Source organism: Topomyia yanbarensis, chromosome 3 (assembly GCF_030247195.1).
Source record: "Topomyia yanbarensis strain Yona2022 chromosome 3, ASM3024719v1, whole genome shotgun sequence".
In the NCBI taxonomy this organism is placed as follows: domain Eukaryota; kingdom Metazoa; phylum Arthropoda; class Insecta; order Diptera; family Culicidae; genus Topomyia; species Topomyia yanbarensis.
Window position 1 is genome coordinate 1,842,978 of NC_080672.1, and position 21,098 is coordinate 1,864,075.

Sequence of the window (21,098 nt, forward strand, 5' to 3'; positions counted from 1 at the left end):
GTCAATCCCTGAGGTAGAACTAACTGCAGAACACGCGATCAACACGGTGGAGGAATGGATGAGCGCGAGAGGCCTGGAGCTCGCTCAGCATTAGACTCAGGTAGTTATCGTCAACAACCGCAAGTCGGCACAACACGCAGTTATCCATGTGGGAGAAGTCGTGATCAGTTCACAGCGAAGTCTGAAGTCTCTCGGAGTCATTATAGACGACAAGCTGACCTTCGGCAGCCACGTCTACTATACATGCAAGAGAGCGTCGACTGCTGTTGCGGCACTATCGAGGATGATGTCCAACAGCTCAAAGGTGTGCGCCAGTAGCTGGAAGGCGTTGCCGTATCTATCCTCAGGTATGGCGGCCCGTCATGGTCAAGAGCACTGAGGGTAACCAGTTACCTACAGAAACTGGAGAGCACCTACCGCTTGATGTGCCTCAGAGTGATATCTGCTTACCACACGGTATCACACGATGCATCCTGCGTGATAGCGAGCATGATGCCAGTCGGGCTTGTCATCCGGGAAGATAAGGAATGCTTCGAGCTACGTGGAAATAGAGGAGCCCGCGAGCGCACCTCAGACGCCAGATGGCAGCGTGAGTGGAGATAACTACTCGAAAGGTAGATGGACCCACCGGCTGATACCGGCCTAACATATCGAGCTGGGTGGGCAGACCCCATGGGGAAGTTCACTTCCATCTGACACAATTCCTGTCAGGTCATGGCTGCTTCCGACAGTACCTCCACAGGTTCGGGCACGCGGAGGTCCCCGCCTGCTCTGGTGTAGACGAAACTGCCGAACACATACTGTTCGTATGTCCTCGTTTCGACGTCGAAAGAAGAGCAATGCTTGACGTCTGCGGCTGGGACACAACCCCTGATACCCTTATTCAGCGGATGTGTTAATCGGTGGAGAAGTGGAACGCAGTCTCGGCTGCTAGCATCCAGATTGTCTGTAGGCTACAGGGAATTTGGCGCACCAAGCAACAGACGACGGGCACGACTAACTAGTGATTGGTTAGTTGAAGCGAAAAAGGCCGAGCGCAGAAAAGTGAGTGAATGGTCTGTTCATGCTGAGGCAGGTTTGACGCAGCGACTGGCAACCGCGTAAAGGGTAAACCCAGCCACCCCGAAGCAAGGCAGAAGAGCGAGTGTATAGGCGTATATGTGGACTGCCTCATGCCAAGATGGGAGGGTCGTAGTGTAGTATGTTGGGACTTAGCTATCGATGCCTCGTGGCGTGGCAGAGGAGTGAAAGGGTGAGCATCCAAGCTTGCCTCACATGGTATGTTAGAGGCGAGCACAAAAGTAAGCCTAGCAATGAATTAAAAAGGTGAGCACAAAAGTAAGCCTCATGTGGAGTGTTAGAGAGTGAAGCAAGGTGTGACAGATAGAGCACCCAAGTAAGCCTCATACAGGAGATATGAACGCGTGTACTGGGTAAGTACGTAAATTGTATTCTCTATTGTAAAAAAAAATACGTTCGGATGCTCGATGTACCAGGGGGAGATCGGCATTATCCTTGCTTTTTCCCAACATATGGATGGTCAACCGGGCTATATTTTGAAGAACGAGTAGGTCGAATGGTAGGGCTCCTGCTTCTGCCATAATTGCTAGAATTGGCCTCGTGACGTATGCACCAGATGAGAACCTTATCATCCTATTGTATGTAGGAGCGAGCGTTTGGATGACGGCATCTCCTCCTCTTCTTTCAAGTCCCATGCCGTAGAGGAGTCGCGAGGTAACAATTGCGGACCCGATTTGAAGTAAAGAAGTGCGTTGACCACGGGGCAACTTGGCACCGATCATCTTCAAGATACGCAGCCAGGATTCACACGTCTTCTTCGTCAATTTACAATGCGCTTTAAAGCTGAGCGATCGGTCGAGAGTGACACCGAGAGTTCTCAGCAGCGTTTGTGTCGGAACGGCTACACCATCTACCTTTATCGCCTGCATGGGTTCACGGCGTACGTTAGGGCTGCATCAGATATCGTAAATCCAACACTTCTCGACCATTTATCGACGGCTTTTATTGCGGCCTGAAGTTTTCGGAGGAGCGACTGGTCTTTCTTCCCCCACACAAGAAGCAGAATATCATCGGTGTACAGCAACACTTGTACGGAGTTCGGAACCACGCGGAAGATGGGTTGGATAGCCACGAGTGTGTATAGTGTAACAGAGAGCACTGAGCCCTGCGGCACACCGTTTCCCAGCGGATGTGCTGGCGACAAATGCCCCTCTACGTTGACCTAGAACGTTCTCTCTGCCAGAAAACTGTTAACAATGTTTATCATCCTTCCGCGTATTTGGCATTTCTGCAGTGTCGTAGGATACTTCCAAGTGGTGTCGTACGCCTTGGCCAAGTCTAGCGACGCTATCAGACAGTGCTCGTCACGGTCGGGTAATGACCTCTCCAACTCCGCAAAGTACGTGTCAGTACCCCGACCAGACCTGGAGGCATGTTGTCGTTTGTCTAGACGCCCGTTCGACTCTAGTTCGGTGGTCAACCGTCGGTTGACTATTCGCTCGAAAACCTTCGCCATACAACTAGTTAAGATTATTCCAGTTCGACAACAGGGTGGCAATACGCCACTGCGCCATGTTCTGTTGAAGAGTTCCAACATAGCAGTTTTCACAGACAATGGCAGTCGCTGAAGCATTGGATAATCGATGCAGTCCGGTTCTGAAGAGCCACTTCGTCTTCTGTCGAGTTCCCACAGCAACTCTTTCAGAGCGAAGTCCGAATTGTAAATATCATCGCTATCTGGCGAAAAGTTTATGTGGTTTCGTTCGGCCCTTTCTTACTCCCTCTGGAACAACGACGAATAGCTGGAAGTTGCGGATCTTTCGCTGTAATGTTGCGCCAGTTCTTCAGCTATTTCTTCTGGATTATCCGAGTAACCACTGGACCGCTTGATGACAGTTGGGCGATGTTAGCATTTCCCTTTCAACGTGTTCACTGCCACATCTCCGACGTAGTTGAACTTGAGATATCTTCGCGACGAAGTCTTCCCATGATTTTTTCTTGGCGTCATGGATAGACTTTCTTGCTGCTGCCCGTGATTCCTGGAAGCTTTTCAGTGCATCCACTTTTCGTGGGTTCTCTGCTGGTATACGCTTCAGTGCTCTAAGTGCTTTTCTCCGATTTTTGATAGCTGCTTTCACCTCCGGACACCACCACGGAACCGCTTTGGGACCGACTCTACCGGTAGTGCGGTGTTTGCTGCTCTAATCAACCGGTCAACGAAACAGTCCATTGATATTTCGACACCCGGTCGAATAACGTCGGCGGTCAATCGCTCGTAGGTTGTCCAATCTTCTTGGTCGTAAATCCATTTCTGTCTTTTCGTTGGGATAGTCGACAGTCCGGGAATGGAAACGAGAATGGGAAAGTGATCACTGCTGTCCGGTGTCCGGAAGTGTTCGCCAAACAAGCCACGGATTCGGAGCAGAATGAGAGGTCAATAACCGAAGTGATACCGGTAGCTGGATCAATCCGTGTGTGCGATCCGTCGTTGAGGATGAGTAATCTTTCCGATAGCGTTTTTTCGGCGATGAAGTGGTCTAGTGCGGTAGATTTCATAGAACCCCAGCAAATATGGTGCGCGTAAAGTCGCCTAGTACCAGCACTGGACGTGGAAGCGTTTCGAGGAAGTCACCCAGCTGTTCTTGACACTGTTGAGTATTGGGAGGGACGTAGATCGACACCACCGTCATTTGTTGTAGCAGTTGGATCCGAACTGCGATTGCCTGTATATTGTCGACGACATCGATTCGCTTGTGGCGACGGTTATCACGATATCGAACATATTGTCTGGGCATGCGCCAAGTATTGTTCCGCCAGATCTCAGCTATTGGATTCCCATATAAAAATACGTAGAAGTCCCGTTTTTATCAGCCCCCGATTTTATCGTTTTTTTTCACCTAATTTTGTCAACCAGACAGGTTATGTTATGGATTGAAGAACATTATTACAACTTCGGTTTAGTGAAAAGAAATAAACAAATATGTTTTGTTATTGTTCCCATTTTGTCAACCCAAAATTAGCCAAGGGGGCTGATAAAAACGGGTCTTAGCTGTATATAAAAATCATCACTTCCTTCCCTACTAACAAAATCCAACATCCGTAATACATATGGAGATTGTGTGGGTTCCCCGCATCTTTTCAAGTAGGTATCCTACTAACATTACCTTCCCTCTAGCGATCGTAAGGGAATGGCCAGGTGTGCAGGTCTATGAAAGTTTAAAGCGCAGGTGCATGCTAATGCTGATTTCATTTTTGGATCGGAGTTATTTCTGAACTGTCATTTTATATGACTTTTGTAAATATAAGAGCGAGCCCAGAGCGATTCGTTTCTAAAAAACGGAGTTAGCATTAGTTTGGCGAAGATCGGGTAAAGGCGCTTTAACCTAGGCTTAATGAGCCAGAGCAAGGTGTACATACCTCTGTCCCATTCCAAAGGACCAAAGGAGTGACATCAACCTTCTTATCAAAGTCACTCCCAACGTTTCATCCTAACCCCCTATAAACTGAAACGGTCGGTACGGTTGTTCTCATTTCTTCCTCATTCAATTTTTAAAACGATTCGTTGGTTGAATTATTCATTAAATGAATAATTCAATTGCCGTATAATATTGAAACATCTTCAAACCCAACTCTGCACAGTAGGCCTGGCCGTTTTAATATTTGCGACGTATTATAATATGCTTCAAATATTAATGTCGACAAGAAAATCACTCAAGAATAACTGCGGTGTTTTCCATGATGCTTTTCAATACTTGGCTATGTAAGGGTTAGAATAGAATAGAAAAGGAATGCTTCAATTGCTTTAACTGTCATTTCCGCTTACATTCCTGGATGTATCGGAAACTCCGGAGGACTAGTACAGATTTGGAGGCCATTCCTATCATGCGACACATCAAATCACACTTTCTCGACATGATAAGACTGACGGAAGAGCAAAGAGACTATTCGGCCAGAACTAGCAAGTCGGCTGAGATTTTAGAAATCATCGGTTAAGGCTGGCATGCAGTATAAATGAAACTACGATCCATCTTTTTTTTGATAAATTGTTTTATTTGGTTTTGTTCCACTTTGTTGTTTCCACACTATAGACTATTATTTTTTTATTCTCAAACCCCACACTCTTCTTGGCTTAGTAAATCTTAAATAATGCTGGCATTTGTTTTGGTTTCCTTTCTTTTTTTCTCTATTATAGATAAAAAACTTTTAAGATTTACGTGTATCAATCGTAACTAGTTGCATACTATTTTCTTTTTGCTTTGTTTTGTGACTATCGAAACGTGATTAGATCTATACAGTTTGTTAACATTAACATGTACATATTTACCAACTACAGCTTATCAAATGTTTTGTCGATACGAAACCATTTTGTTTGGTTTTGTTTATCTTTTTGTTTGTTTCTGTTCGTATAAACGTTTCTAAGCTTGGTTACACTAACTGTACTCTTGAAGGCGCATTCTTGTCCTGTTTTGTGTTTTCGTATAACTGTTCTCGGAATTGTGATTTTGTGTAGATTCCAATTGTTTTGTATGACTTTATTCATTATCATTTGTTTGACTACAGGTCTCGATGCACCTTTTTCAGCATTCCAAAAAGTTTATATCTCATCGAGTTGATAATTACTGTGAGCGGTTCTACATTTGCCTTAGTACATACCTGCAGTGAGGCGCTTAACAGTCCCCTAGAGGACTGTTATGCGTTTCACGGCAGCGTATTAGTTCCATAAATTAAAATTTAACAGCATAAACTAGCATAACCTAGAAAAATGTACTATAAATATTTGTCAGGAGATTGCATGTGCTCAACAGTTTGCTTACTATTGGAATGTTTTGCAAGCTTTCTTTATTTGACGCGAATAAATGTATACCTTTTTTCTGTGGTTCGAACAAAAACCTTAAATAAATTTGCCTGATTCAATAATTTGAACACTAAACAGTACTAAAATGGTAACTACATCTAGTGAACCTTCAAGCGTGTCTTACTAGCAAAGAAGTTCAATCCATTACAATAAAACTTGGTTTACTGGCACGATAGAAAAAGGGAAGGAAGGAAATATCAATCTGCATTGAACTAAATTTTAAGAACGTGCTGAGAAGAACTCGTTTGCACGAACTCAACACACTATGATACAGTTTGAAACGTGTACTAAGTTACGTTCCTTGCTCGAGATAGAGTCTAAATCTAGAAAACCATTGGCACCCGAATGCTGCTGCTATTGCTAGTGGCCCTGCCGGCCGTCAGCGAAGAGCATCATTTCTCCTTCAACAGCTGGTTGAGGAAGTCGATCTCACCCTGAAGCTGCTTGATGGCGTTGTTCTGGTTCTTGACTATCTTACGACAGGCGAACAGTTCCTTGAGGGTCTGCTCGTACTTTTCCTTGTAGTTCATTGTACCGTTCAGGGTAGTTCCACTGCTGCTAGTGCCGTTGGTGTTGGTGGCGCTGCTATGGTTAACCGCCGGCGTAACGGTCAACTCTGATTTAAGTGATGCTGGAATAACGGCAGCCGCTGCCTTTACCGCCTTCATCTGCTGCAGCTGTTTGTAGGCGGCCAGTTCCTTTTCCACTGCCTTCTGGAAGCCCGCGTCGTACTCGGTGGAATCTGCGAACGATTGATGGTAGTGTTAGTTTGGTGTTGTTAAGATCGGCAAATATAAGACTAAAATTGGGTCAAATTTAAATTACAATCAACACATTCAAATTTTAGATGCAGTTTTGCGCGTACATGGCACCTCTATTCGGTTTGTATTGAACAGACATAAGCCAACATCTGTTCGGGCACACAAATTATGGGCCCTACTCACTGTTCAGATTGTTCTGTTCGTTTTGCTGTAACTCGATCCGCACTAGATAGAAACGATACGCATGACTCGATCTTTGGATATTCGTTATCGAAATAAAATATTGGACAATAAATTGAAGAAAAGTGTTTTTTTGACATATTGATGAATGACAAACATTTCCATCAATAATAAAACGAATTCGAACATTGCAAAATCGTGGAATATGGAATCGATTCTGTCGATTGGCTTGAAAATCATTGTGGTGTGTGGTCTAGCAGATACCAGAGTGTATGTAAGGAGAGTGAAGATGCACTCAGGCAGATACGAGCATTTTTGTATCTCTTGCTTCGAAATTCATAATGATCGTAGTTGACATTGACTTGGTTGCTTTATTTGACAAATAAATTTGATGTGAAATATCACAAATGAACGTGGGTGTTCATTTTTGACAGTTCGCTTTTCTACAATTTTAGACGGACATAGAAAAATTCTTTGCGATTGAAAAAATTGAAGAAGTTGTAATCAAACAAGAATTTTTGAACGCGAATAAAAATTTATTAATCCGAGGTAAATATCCGCGAAATTGAACCGAAACGGGTGATAGTCGGTTTCGGGAAATTAATACAGTGGGACAGCACGAACTACAGTCGCGTAGTACCAAATTATTTTGCGAAGCAGCCATATTGGGCTGGGTATATGAAAGAAAAAAGAGCCGGGAGAAAACTAAATACAATGTGAAAGAACCATGATAATGAGATCACAAAGGCCTAGGTGCAGGGAGGACGACCTTATTAGTATCAGGAAAAAAACAAATCAATGAGCGTGTCTAGTGCACTGAAAGGGAACAGCAGTACGTTACTAGATAATGCTAACACCAACAGTTCGTCCCGGCCAAACATTACTTAAATCCTGTCCGAATGTGCATTTTTGGAGCCTGGATGCTTCGAGAGAGTAGCCGAACCACCCTGTAGCAATGAGCAAAGTGCTTTTCGAAGCAGGTATCGGAAACGGTATAGAAATCACCAAACTGGGTAAGTGGCGGTACAAGGTGGATTTTGTCACCGGAGAGGACCACGTGGGCTTACATAAGATCGATTTGGCGTCCAGGAATATAAAAATATTCACACTAACAAATCCGAAGCAGACAATTTCCTTCATTCGGAATGTCCCTCTGGAGCTCGAGGAAGATGAGCTGAAGCGGACCATGATTGCGGATGTTCCAGTAGTGAAGGTCAAGTGTATAAAAAGGAGAGATGCTGTTACAGTTAAGTTAAATATTTGTTGGCTCAATGTTAATCAATCGGTGATTAGTGTGGACGCGCGGGCAAACTCGACAACCAGAGGGCGAACGATTCCACCTATCTGATAAACGTCAATGCCAATCTAACAAACGTCAATGCCGGAAAGCGGAAGCGAAAGAAAAAAGTAAAACCGACTGCCATCGTTCGGTTGTTGGAAGGTAGAGGTTCCCGTTAGAAGGCGAGGAGGGGCAACCATTTTGCTCCATCGTCGCGAGTGACACCTGGAAACGTGGTGTTAGATCGAAAAAAATCTGGGCGTGAAGTTTTACCCGCTCGCGAAAAAGCATGTGAAAATTGTGGAGAGAAACATAATGGAGAAGGCAGGTGTTGTTTTTGACACCACGTTGTACCAACTGCAAGAAAGAGCATGCTGCCTCAAATAGGGAATGCCCCGAGCGAAAAAGAAGAGAGATCATGCATAAAATGGCTAAAAACCGAGTACCATACCTTAAAGTAGAAAGAAATTTTCCCAGAACTTCCAACCGTTTTGCCGAACTAGAAGATAAGAATGAATTTACTGCGCTACCATCGGACAAGACTACACAACTACTGTATGTTGGAACCGTTCCGAAGAGCTCGCGACAATGGAGAAAAGAACCTGAAAGAGTAAGGACGGAAGAAAAAGCTTCGACGACCCTGGCGCTCGCGACGTCGTCCCCAACGTGTACTTTGACGAAAATCAGGAAATCCGCGCAAAGCGACAGAAATTAAAATGCTTATCGCTCAACTAAGAAGGCGCCTACTACTAACTACTCCTCCTCTAAGTCGTGGCGGATTTGGACGAAACAAATACCAACAACGAAACGCCCCCAGAAAACATCTCTATCAAAGGGGAATAAAAGCCCAATCATTTTACAGCACAAAACCCAGAACATTCGGCCAACAGAAACTCGTAAGGAACTCTATACTAGCCTAACAGAAAACAACGTCAGTGTTGTGATGCTACAAGAAATGTGGTTGAAGAAGAACGAGGAATTCCATATGAATAACTAAAATCTTGTTTCAACTCAAAGAACTGGTGGTTATGCAGAAATTAGCATTCTAACACGAAGCGATCACGACTTCTATGATCTAGTACTCCCTGGTTTTGGACCCATGGAAGCTGTAGGAATCTCTAGGACAAGTACGATTGGACCGGTGAATTTACTGTCCATATACCTACCGCCCGGCTCCAACCTGCATCATCGATCATGGAGTCCTCATGCAGTAAGGGGAAACTAGTCCATAGCTTGATAGAGGACAGTTCAATGATAATTTTAAACGATAGTTCAGCGACACACTCCGCCCTCCCGGAGGAAGAGACACGCAGACAAACTACCTGCAGCTGCAAAAGGGAAGAACCGAGTTCAAAAAAGCGGTACGACAGACGAAGCGGAAATACGTTCTGGAACTAGCTGAAAGCATTGAAGCGTCCACTCCCTCAAGGCAACCGTGGACCATTTTTAAGGGGTTGGACACTGCCCTAACCAATGACACCAAATCGAGAAAAGATATATGCGAGCAAGGAACCGAGTTTATGAACTACTACTTGCCTGACCAACTCAAATTGGCGCGCAAACCAGTCTCCGTCGCTACAATGTCTCTGGGCTTCGAAATGGCATATTAAAAGACGTAGAATAAATCCATGTCCTTCACAACAGAAAAAAAAATCATTCGGCTCCCAGTACTATCTAGGTTTCGTACGCCCTACTGAAAGATCTTAACCCTGAAATGGAAGGAAAATATGGGAAATGATAAGTCACGTTTTCGTAGAGGAGGACATTCCCGAGAACACAGAAATACGACCCATCCCGTTGAAAAATGTGGACAAACTAAAGAAGACTGAAACTCATCAACTCCGGATCTCAGAAATTGCAGAAATCGAAAACATGATACCGCGCCTGTCGTTTGTGTTTCGACCGCACGTAACGGCAACGACTTGCAGCAGTTTTAACACGATAAAAGAAACGGAGGAGAAAGAACTGGAATTCATAGTCACGTTCCTCGACGTATCAAAGGCATACGACTCGGTCAATACTAGTGTACTCCTTTCGGATTTGGCAAAATTTGGAATACCTCATAAATGAATTTCATGCCTGTACGAGTCCCTAGGCAGTCGGCAAATTGTTCTACCAACGAACGGACACCCATTGCTCTCCTGGAACGTAACTAACTCATGAATCTAGTTTTATAACTCTTATAAGTTTTTTCAAAAACATTTGTTCACGTTGAATAGGCATAACTTCGTAGTTCCGAGAGAAAAATTATCCTATTGGTCACATAATGACCATCCGGAAAATTCGAAACCTTCGCCAAACTAATCAATTCATAAAGTTGGTCTTCAGGAATCAGGAGCGACTGGCTCAAATGGCACGTTCCCCATGTTCATCGGAGATTTGAACAGTGAGCGGATTCATCAACACCCCTAAGGGGATATTGAGATAACAGAACAACAACACCCCCGAAGAGATATTGTCATTCAAATATGGTTTAAATTATAGCTGTTTACCACACTGGGTTAGGAACAATAGCATATCCTTGAGTTTCAGCTCTCTGTACATAGGTCCATCTATATATGGAGAACCAAAAATCCGGATATGCAATTGCATTACTGCTGGGCAGTTACATATGAAATGATTTGAAGTTCCGTAATCGGATTCACAAAATCACACTAATAATACTCAGCACGATGTGTAGTAGCCATGTGATGATTGAGTTTGCAATATTTAATCAGTGGCCTGACTAGAATACTGCAATTGTGCTTGGAAAAACGCAGCAAATTCATTGACATTTTCGGACTCACATCCGTGAGTCGAATAGGTTCGGTATTACACCAAGGTGTTCCGCACGCAGACCTCGAAGCGGGTAGTATCCAATTTTGGGCATTGATTGGGATTACTGTGATTTCCCGGTTGCTGTCGGCTGAGAGCAAAAGCTCACTCCATCAGCTCCGTTGTCTTTGGAACAAGATTCGTTCGCGGCATCAACATCAACAGCCGTTTGCCAGAAACATAAGAGTTGATTCCTTCTTTTAAACATGAGCAGTTCTTTGAATTTGTATACCAAATAGCCCTCGCAAATAAACTGGGGATCCACTCGTTTGCCCGGTTGACTCAAACTTAGGGGGTGTTGATTCCTTCTTTCAAGAACAGTTATTTGAATCTATATACCAAATAGCTCTCGCTAGCAAACTGTTGATCCACACGTTTGCCCGGCTTACTCTAACTTGGGGTTTGATTCCTTCTTTCAAACATTTATATGAATCTGTACTGAAATCGAAATGAATGCACAATGTGACAAAAGCTTTTTTCGTACCATAAACCCATTGATCTTTATTCGAAACGAGCTTTAAGCCAAATGTCTTTCAAAGCATAGAATATTCACTTAGACCAATGGTCTTAGGTCAAATGGCCAACAACCATGGTCGACTTTGCTCGGAACGTTTTACATACACTGCAAGCGGAACCGACAGCTAAAAGATCTAAAGAACTCACGGAAAGACCTAAAACTGGAGACACTAATTAAATCATACAAACCAGATGATAGAATTCACTGTTTAACAGTACAGCTTTAGTGTGAATCGCTTCTTAGGATTAAATGTAAATAAAAAAAAATTGTATTTCAGTATAATAAAATTTCGATACGTTTTTCGGGTGAATGGGGTTCGGGCGAATGGCTTTCGGGTGTACACTGAAGTGTTTTTTATGCGTTTTTATGCGGATTTTCAAAGTTATGCGGTTTTTTAATGCGGATTTTCAAAGTTATGCGATTTTTTTTATGCAGCTTCCTTTTTATTTCTAGGGCATCACATGAAGCGACTTTTATCGAAAGATAGATCCTCATGAATGCACATGCTTAAACAAAAGACATAAAATGTTCATATTTTTATTTTAGGTTATAAATTACTAGTCTTTGGGTTAAGGATATAAGAAGCATTCTTGATGCAGCGTATTTTCGAATGACTGAAAAAAAAAATGACTGAATACCTTTTTACTTTTCTCATAATAAAACTTATGCAATCGGTCGGAATTTTTACCGAGGCCCGCAGAGCCGAATCTCATATACCATTCGACTCAGTTCGGCGAGATCGGAAAAAAGTCTCTGAGCGTACATTTTTTTACTTGGTGATAAAGCGTTAACGCCGACCCGGCACACGTTCAGTAGTTAGACCATACTACCGATTTCGTCCATCGTGTGCCAGAGTGAGGGACTTTGAACAGAGAAGATAACTCTGAACCCTATTCCTCTAAACTCCACCAAGAAGTCCGACATTTGCCTGATCCCCATTGGCGCCCCGATTATTGAAGCCGACGATTCGCTACGGACTACTCAGAATAGTCCCCGACGGTGGATCTCTCCTACTCCGACGAAGAGTTCCCTGGCAGTAGAATATCTTCCGAAACCGATGCTACCCGGGGGGCAGATGCCGAGGTCGGTCCTGCGATTCTTGGTGGAGGGTGACTTCCAGTTGACAGGTGCCCCGACGAGCATCTGCCGGAGCTACTTCCCGATCTATTCTACTAGTCCCCGGTGGTGGGCCTAGTCTAATCCGACGGAGAAATTTCCCGACGTTGAAATTTCTCTCAAAATCGTTATCTCGATGCTGGTCGGTTAGGTGCCGAGGTTAGTCTTGCGATTCCGGGGAGTCACGGTTCCGACAGCATAAATCATTAAGTGACTTTACGCTTGTCTGGACATGCCGCAGACTCAGGTGATTCGCATTTAATGCCAAAAGATCTTGACTCCTGCGTTGGAGAAGAAAAAGAGTTAAGTAGCCGGGAAACTCTAAGCTTGCTCATATGACCCTTCTCCACGCTTTTCTCTAAACTTTCTTACTTCAAATCCTTGCTCTTCCTTGAGTACTATGGCTCTTAATATTGAAAAATATTTCACACCTTATGTGTTTTTTTATGCGGATCTTCAAAGTTATGCGTTTTTTTATGCGGATTTTTTTATGCGGTACGTATCCCCCGCATAAAAAAAACTTCAGTGTACGTGGCTTTCGGGCGAATGTCATTCGGGCAAATGTGATAGAATCATTCGCAAGTGTACATGCACGAGGCATTTCACGTGGATTTGTCATGCCATTTTTGTTGGAAGCTACGAAAACGGGGTTAAGTAGCTTTCCAACATAGAAGTGTCCTTTACGGAAATACGGTTCTTGAACTAAAGCTATAGAAGCATTTTCTTCCTGCACAAGGTGGTATAGACTCATAGTTGCTGTACCTTTATACTGAATATTAATTTGTACTCTAACCATACTCGCTAACAGCACTACACATTTCATCATCAGCACTTGTTGTACAGCAGCTAGAAGATACCAAACACTCCGTGCGCGGCTGGCATATTTTTTTGACTGGCATGGACGACTTCGGTTGGTTGGCGATGAAAAGCAAAAGCACGCTCGTGTCCCAAAACAAACCGGATTCGGTCACTCCTAGCTCTTCTATTGACATCTTCTTCTCGCGGTTTTCTTCTGGAATCTGCTCGAGAAATTGTTGTGATCTCAAGCACCACTTATGAATGGGGAAACCTCCTCTTTCAAGGAACCTCGATGGCATCCTCCATCAAATCGGCTGCGGATAGTACATCGTCTATATATGTACGTTTCTTCTTTCAGTATACGAGCGGTGATTGGAAAGGTATCGCCGTCTTCTTCGAACAGTTGCACCAAACACCTAGTCCCTAGGAAGGGTGACGATGCAGTGTCATATGTTACGGTACACAATTCCAGAACCCGTAGCGGTTGTGATGGATGAGGTCTCCAAAAGGTTCGCAGGAGCCGTCAATCTGGCTTCGCGTGATGTACTTGGCGGTACATTTGAGATACGTCTCCAGAAAACGCTATTTTGTACTTTTGAAAGCGCAGAACGATGCAATACAGATACAAATACAACTTGTAGAACTTCGTTTAGGGACAGCTCGGATAGAGATACTTGGTACTAGCGTCGAATAAGGCTCGACATTAGTACGCAAGTTGGTTCGGTGAATCGTCGGATTCATAGAGCTCGTGACAGTGTCCAAGAGCTTCGTACTCCTACAGGAACTCCACAGAACTGCGCTTGAAGTTCTGCGTTGCGGACGTCGCTTTTCCAGCATCAGAAATAGAACTTCCATCCCGGGAATTCATTTCCCGTGAATCCCGGGATTTTTGGGTTTCCCGATTCCCGGGAAATTGTGTTTTCTCATTCCCGGGATTCGGGAATCTCGGGAAAAAAGATTTTTAGTTTATTCCAAAAGACTTAGATTCTGCAAATGAAATTCTGTAGGAAATATCTTTACCGCCAAACATTTGGAGTGAGTAGTGAATGCAGATTTTGCTATCCAACTGATTTGCAGATCAATGGACTATGTCTTTAGGCTCGTTGATATTTTTTCGTGATTTTTTAGGGTATATAGTTCATGCCATACTCAAAACACTGCTAAAGAATGTTGATTTTTTATTCAAAAATGGATTAATTTGCCGGCCGTTGTACCGAACCATTTTTTTACAGTAGCGTTAGTGATGCATATCTCTGCAACCGATGAGCCGATTGATCAAATTTTTTAACAGTCCTTTTTATAGTTTATTTTAATAGTTAGATCTTGAATGAAAGGGCTTGCAATCAAATTAGTAATGGAAATTGCGTTACTTGCTTAAAAAATTTATGTGTGTTTGTTTCAAAACTTGGGATGGTTTGTAGTGATATCATGCTTAACGCAAACGCTATTTAAAATAAGGAATGTTTCTAGAACGTCTGCAGAAATATTTGGTCGGTTCATCGAATGCATATTTTGTCTTATTTGTTATACCGTCGTAACTGTAATATCTGTAATTTTTTCGACGTATGAGAAGAAATACATAACGTTGTATCTGTTCAATATCATGCGCATCCAAACTCTTTGAATGTCGCTTCCAAGGATGCAGGCAGGATTTTTGAAGGGATACGATCAAGCAATTCAGATACTTGCCCGTAACAGGAAATCGACAGTAACTTCAGCAGCAAATCGACAGTAACTTCCCGAATCCCGGGAAGCTGAAAACCGTCGGGAAATGGAAGCTCTCAAAAACCTCTTAAGGGTTAGAGTAAGGCAGTCGTTAGGTTGGTTGAAGTTTTTCTTGAACGGTAGCTCAACGATGAATCTTCCGCTCACACCTCTTTCGTATGTGGAAAGAAAGTGGGCTTCGTATGCCAACTCTTCAATCGGAAGTTTAGGAATTGCTGTGATTTCCCGGTTGCTGTGGGCTTAGAGCAAAAGTTCAGTCGGAAGTTTAGGAACGTCGGGCACATCTTCGATTTGCCAGAACTGTTGCATCATCCGTTGAATGAATGGTTTGTTGGATGGACACACTGACAATTTGGGGTTCGATGAAGATTCATCTGAAATGTGTATCTCGTAATAGCTGGACTGATCTGACTCGGCTTCACAATGTCGAAGAATAGCTCTGCACGGATCAGCAAGTCCACCTTAGCTGGCGTGTGGAATTCGGTGTCAGCTAGAACCACTGCACAGGAGAGGTTCCAAAGGTTGCTAGAAACTCGAGACTAGCGTCAAAGATGGATACTCGGGAATGAATCTTCAGCGTACGTTGAGTACGCAAGGCGTTGACAACAGTAATCGGAACATTCACAGTTTTTTTTCGACAAAGTTAGGCGATTGGTTAACTCTTCTATCACAAAATTCAATTGGTCACTGTCCAATAGGGCGCGGTATGAAAAGCGTTGATTCTTTTTATCGAATACATGCACCACTGCGGTAAGCAATAGTATCGTCTTGGTCAACTGGGCGAAGTTAGACAAGTAGATGGTGGACACAGGTGGGAGGAGTCTTCTGCTTCGTCGTGGGTCGGATCCTAACAGCAGAACTCTTCCGTTCTTCTGAGCAAGGCTCGGATTGTTTAATTCTGTACACTGGATGTTTCGATGAGCGCCACAATTTTCGCATACTTGCGTCACAGTGGTGGAAACTGTGTGACTCTTCTGTAAAAGATTATTCGGAAGATGCTAAAACTGTTTTGGCTTCTGCCCTGTAGGGTTAACTGTATGGAATGTTGCATCGCAATGTTCCAAGATCTGGCACCTGGACTTTGGAAATTCGATGATCTGCGTATGCTTGGGAATTCAATCCTTCTTTTGGGTTCCTTCCCAGGCTTTTCTAGTTGATTTGTCAAGCGTTGAGATGATCAAATATACAATCATGTGTTTCGAAACACCAGTGATTTCCTGTTCAATGTAGCGGAGACTTCATCAGCGTCAACAAACCACAGATGTGTGATTCCATAGTAACTCGTTGGTTCTCGGAGGGGTCCGTCAAAATGTCCCAAGCGTGGTCGTAGTCACCTTCACTAAGAACCTTCGTGTCCAGCACACCAGCTGCTTCATCTAATAGCGCTTTATCGAGGTGATGGAAATTGATGGTATCACTATCCCTCGAATTGACCATCAGATCTTAGAACAGGGTCTTAAACTAAGGCAAAAGTGGCCTTCCTAGCTGCCTCTAGCCACATGCTTTATCGTATTCTTTGATAATCCTAATCCAATATTTAATATTAACTTAACCAAAGCCTGATTCATTTCGTCAAATGTTCAGTGTTGTATGTCTACTTCATGATGGCAATACAATCATCAATAACAATAATTACAATTTCTCTATTATTTTGTTTTGATTCCAACTTTCGTCTCTCTTGAAGTCGTTTATGAATTTACTCTTTCTCTCCCTAACGTAGATACAAAAGCATTAATACACCCTAGCAGCGTCGTATTTTATTATTTTCAAATGCTGTTTCGGTTGTACTCACATTTGTATGCTTTTTGCAGCTCTGTTGGTGCTCCGTCTAGTTTTTTTTCCTGCTCAACATAGATCAAAAGCCCGTGACCTCGAATGAAATCGCACGGGGCAGGAGGGAGCGAAAGAGAGAGAAGCATAGTCACCACTCCTACTCATACACAACCACTCCAACTATGAGAGGAGCGCGTGTAGTGAGTGTGAAAACAAATGGCATGAAAAACAAGTGGAAATACATCCACACACCAGTGTGCCATGAACGGAGAGTGTGGAGATTCGAGAATCGACAATCATCGTCAAACCACCTGATGAATGTGATGGATAGTAATTGAATGAACGAATAAAACGGCAAGCGGCAAATAGCATCAACATGAATATGTATGACTGGCATTGTGAAGTGCTTGATCTGCGGAGTGGTTGACTCCTATCCACTCGCAACATGTGGCCGATTCCAGCACGCACTCGGTCGGTCGCTTCAAACAGAAACCACGTGTATGAGTGCGAGTGTATTTGCTCCTACTGACACACAAATGTATCCGACATGAGATGCATATTATTATTTCGCAGTTTGTTTTTATTATTGTTTCTATTTCTTATGGTGATACTCTCTCTCTCTCTTCTTCGAATAAGTTTAATTCTCATTCACGTAATGTTTTCCTAAGCGACCTTCGGGAAACACGACACGAGGTTATGAATGAAAGTGAATTTCTAGGATAGCAAATTGCAATTCATGGCGTAATTTTGGTTAGATCGTTAACCATAAACGAAATTGCAAGCGTCGGTGTAGATTGAAACAGGATCCAACATTAATAGGTTCGCTGTTGAGAACCATTTCTAATTAATCTATTTTCTTTGGTTACATCTAGCATCTAGTAGGTCGGTTATTTGAAAACTATTGTTGATGTGTTTAAATTTGACAAAGCATTCTGTTTGTGTCCTACCAATCTCACTTTATGGTACTGACGTTTGTTGGAACAAGTTTAAATACTGGGTTATCAGTTAAAAAGCAAGTCCTGTTTGATCTTTTAAATATATAGGTTTGCGATCCTATTTTCAAATAGAAAAATTTTTTAACTAAACCACCGACAAGCGTATATTCCTCCAGAACGCCATTCCCAATTGGCAAGCAGCCCTTGGAGAAAAAAAAACTCCACGCTCACCAAGTCAGCCCACCACATCTACTCAGCACATTCCTTTCCGATGTGCTAATTCCCCCTATCTTTCGTATTATGAAAACCGAACCATCAGCGCGGCAGAGTAGCACTTTAGACTGGACCCGGGGACCGGACACTCCTTTCCGTTTCGCACCGTTCTCGCTTCACTGCTGCCTCGCTTCGCGTCACCGTCGTCGATCGCATCGGTGTTGTTCGGGAAGGTGCGCAGTTTCATCAACAGTGAGCAGCGACGTAGCGATTCGTTGGACACCAAAAATCACCGACTGGTTGCTGTCCAAGCCTGACCCATGGCGAGTGTGTCCAGGGTCGAGCGTCGCACAAAAAAAAAAGATGAGCTTCAACACCAACTTGAGACGCAATATGGATGCCAAGGTCTGTTGGTGCGATTGGATGCGAATAATCGAGGAAACGAAATTATTAAGTTTTTAGGACTCCCGCCTGGAATAGCAGATGAACCAACGTTTCATCAAAAGTTGATGGAATGTTCTGACATAAAGGCTGTTGTAGGATAGAAAACGCTAGCCCCAATCCCAAAGAAGGAGATGCGTGAATGCATGTGTATATTCCTTACCTCCTCCATCCATGTCCACATAGTTGATACCGTACCCCCGTTCATCCTCGAGCTTTTCCTGTGCTGCAGCTGCCAATTTGCCGCTGCTGGTATTATTGTTGTTACTACTGATGTGGTTGTTGTTGTTGTTATTGTTGTTGGAGTTTGGCTTTTGCTTTAGCGAGGCCAACAGCGATCGTGTTTGCTGGTGATTCGGTACCTGCTGTCGATGTTGGAGCTGTAGGGCTGCGGCGAATGCTTTCCGCTGTTGCTCTTTCAGCTGCTGGCGTTGAATCAGCCCGGCTAGTACGCCACTCACGGCGGCGTGGCTGTTGTTGGTGCTGGTGTTGAGGGTGGGAGGAAGCGATCTTCGCTGCTTGGCAACTGGTTGCTGCACTGAAGGATGCGACGACAGTGGTCGCTTCGCTGACATTGGCACCATGAGTGACTCGCTGTCTATGCTGGTGTTATTGTTGTTGTTGTTATTGGGTGGCGAATTATTGCCGCTACTACCACCACCACCACCACCAATAACTGCATCACCGAGTGTCCTGAGCCCGCTTAGTCCGCCAATACTGTAACGATTCCTTGGTTCTTTACTGGCTGGGTAGAGTGTCGGCACCGAACCTTTTTTCAACCTATCCGTCCGTGAGCAGGCAGTCAGGTAGCAAGTGTGAGGACCGAGTTTGGTTTGTTGTGTCCGAAACCGAACCGAGCCAAGCGAAACCCAAGAAGAGAAAGAAAAACAAGAATAAGAAAATCGATTACATACCAAGCTATTTTTGGGTGCCTCTAGCTAGCCCCGTCACCAACGTTGTTCTCTGCACTGGTCGGATTTTTGGGGTTGCCAGATTCGTGCAGGGTTGGTTACCGAAAGTGCATGAATGATAAACTAAGTAGCTCGAAAAATTAACAATCAATCAAATTGAATAAAAGTGGAATGCTTTGCTTTTGAGTCTGAAACTTCCCTGATTTCTGGCAACCCCGCCAACACACGACACATCACACCGTGGCGGCAACCAGTGTGAGGACAGTCATTACGGGCTTGATCGTCGTCGTTGGTAACTCGAAAAAGGCAAACTCCGCTCGGCCACGAACACCCAACCAACAGCCAGTGGCCATGTATGTGGGGTCGCTACACACATCAACGTCGTCACGTCAACCCAACTTACCCTTGACTGAAAAGATTTGGATTGTTGAAGTCGCTCGGCTGAAAGTGGTCCGAGCAGATTCGAGAACTCTTGTACAGGTATTCGGGGCCATTCTCGTCGTACTTTTTCCACAGCTCGGGTCGGTTGCAGAACTCGACCCACTGCTTGCACCTGGATGAATGAAAAGTAAGAGAAAAAAACTGCTATTAGTGGAAGTCCTTGTAGCATTTTTTGGGAATGAACATTCATTTTATCCCGTTGATGACATGGCAACAGATTAAAATATTTGGTCACTATCAGAGCCAAAGCTGATTCCTCTCACTGGTGCTGAAACAGTAAGGCTCTACCATACACCACACTAACACTATTCTGGATATTGCACAGTAGAAAGTTAAAGCAGCTGAAAATACCCGAAACAAGTACACAGTAGAAAATCTTCTTCCGCCAGAACCCCTAAAAGTCAAAAGAATCTATCAATTGTAATCACTTGTATGACAATTTTTAAATACATTTCTTGCTAAAATTATTAAGGAAACTTGCCGTAAGATGAAAGGATATACTCAAATAAAAAGCATATTTTCCAAAAAGTAACACTATGCGATAGTTTCAATAGTCATTTTTCAAGTGTCCGGGTTAATTGTGTTGCAAAAGTCGCCAGGTTTTATTAGGCAACAGATTACAAATGAATTTTTATTTTTTTCAGATGGCAGGTGAAACGGATGATGATCGGTCCACAAAACATAAAACTTCCCTTGCGAAAAAGAAATTCTTCGGAAGGGAATTTTTGAATATATTGCTGGTCTTTTTTAGTGTCTTTAGAGTTAACGTAAATTATGTATTTTGCAATATCGTTTTCCCATTGTCATAAAGATAGTTTTACATTCACTTCGACCGATACGTTTTAAAGCCTTTTTTTAGTTTGGAAATTTTATATTAAATGTACTATTCGTAATACATATGTTAGTTATGAAAATCACATTACAATGTTTATTTTAATTTTATTAATTATTTCAGCGGTTTGAACATGGATTTAATTTTTTTCTGAACATAGTGAGGCCATTTTTTTCATAATTTTGCTTGAAATGGTGCATCATACGATGGACCAGGTCGTTTTTTGCACATTTCTAGATATTTCTGGAAATTTATATTTTTTTTCAAAGTAACGTTGCAAACTGTACCCGTTGAGAAGTAAACTTGCTACAATAAATAATTATAAATTTCCGACGTTCTTTTAGTGTTTGTGTGTTAATGAGAATGCAGCGTGCTCCATATGATGGAAGAGGAAATCCATATTCTCGGTGATGCGCCGAGATGTGTGAATCTCAGAAGTCAAAAGTCGCATTTCGGCTGAATTCGGTGGCAATTGACTTTAGTTCTT

The 21,098-nt window shown here is 43.3% G+C and overlaps 1 protein-coding gene across 3 annotated transcripts in view; it reads right to left on the reverse strand.

Annotated features, from left to right (window-relative positions):
* Nucleotides 1-5,221: 5,221 nt before the first annotated feature.
* The window catches only part of LOC131689145 (serine/threonine-protein kinase DDB_G0283821-like), a 43,923-nt gene continuing 28,046 nt past the window's right edge, over nucleotides 5,222-21,098 (reverse strand). For all 3 annotated transcript variants that reach the window (XM_058974018.1, XM_058974019.1, XM_058974017.1), the window contains exons 2-4: nucleotides 19,742-19,891; nucleotides 18,591-19,207; nucleotides 5,222-6,617 (exon numbers count right to left, since the gene is read on the reverse strand). In XM_058974018.1, the coding sequence (XP_058830001.1) occupies nucleotides 6,268-6,617; nucleotides 18,591-19,207; nucleotides 19,742-19,891 (1,117 nt within the window). In that variant the 3' untranslated portion in view covers nucleotides 5,222-6,267. The remainder of the gene's footprint in view (nucleotides 6,618-18,590; nucleotides 19,208-19,741; nucleotides 19,892-21,098) is intronic.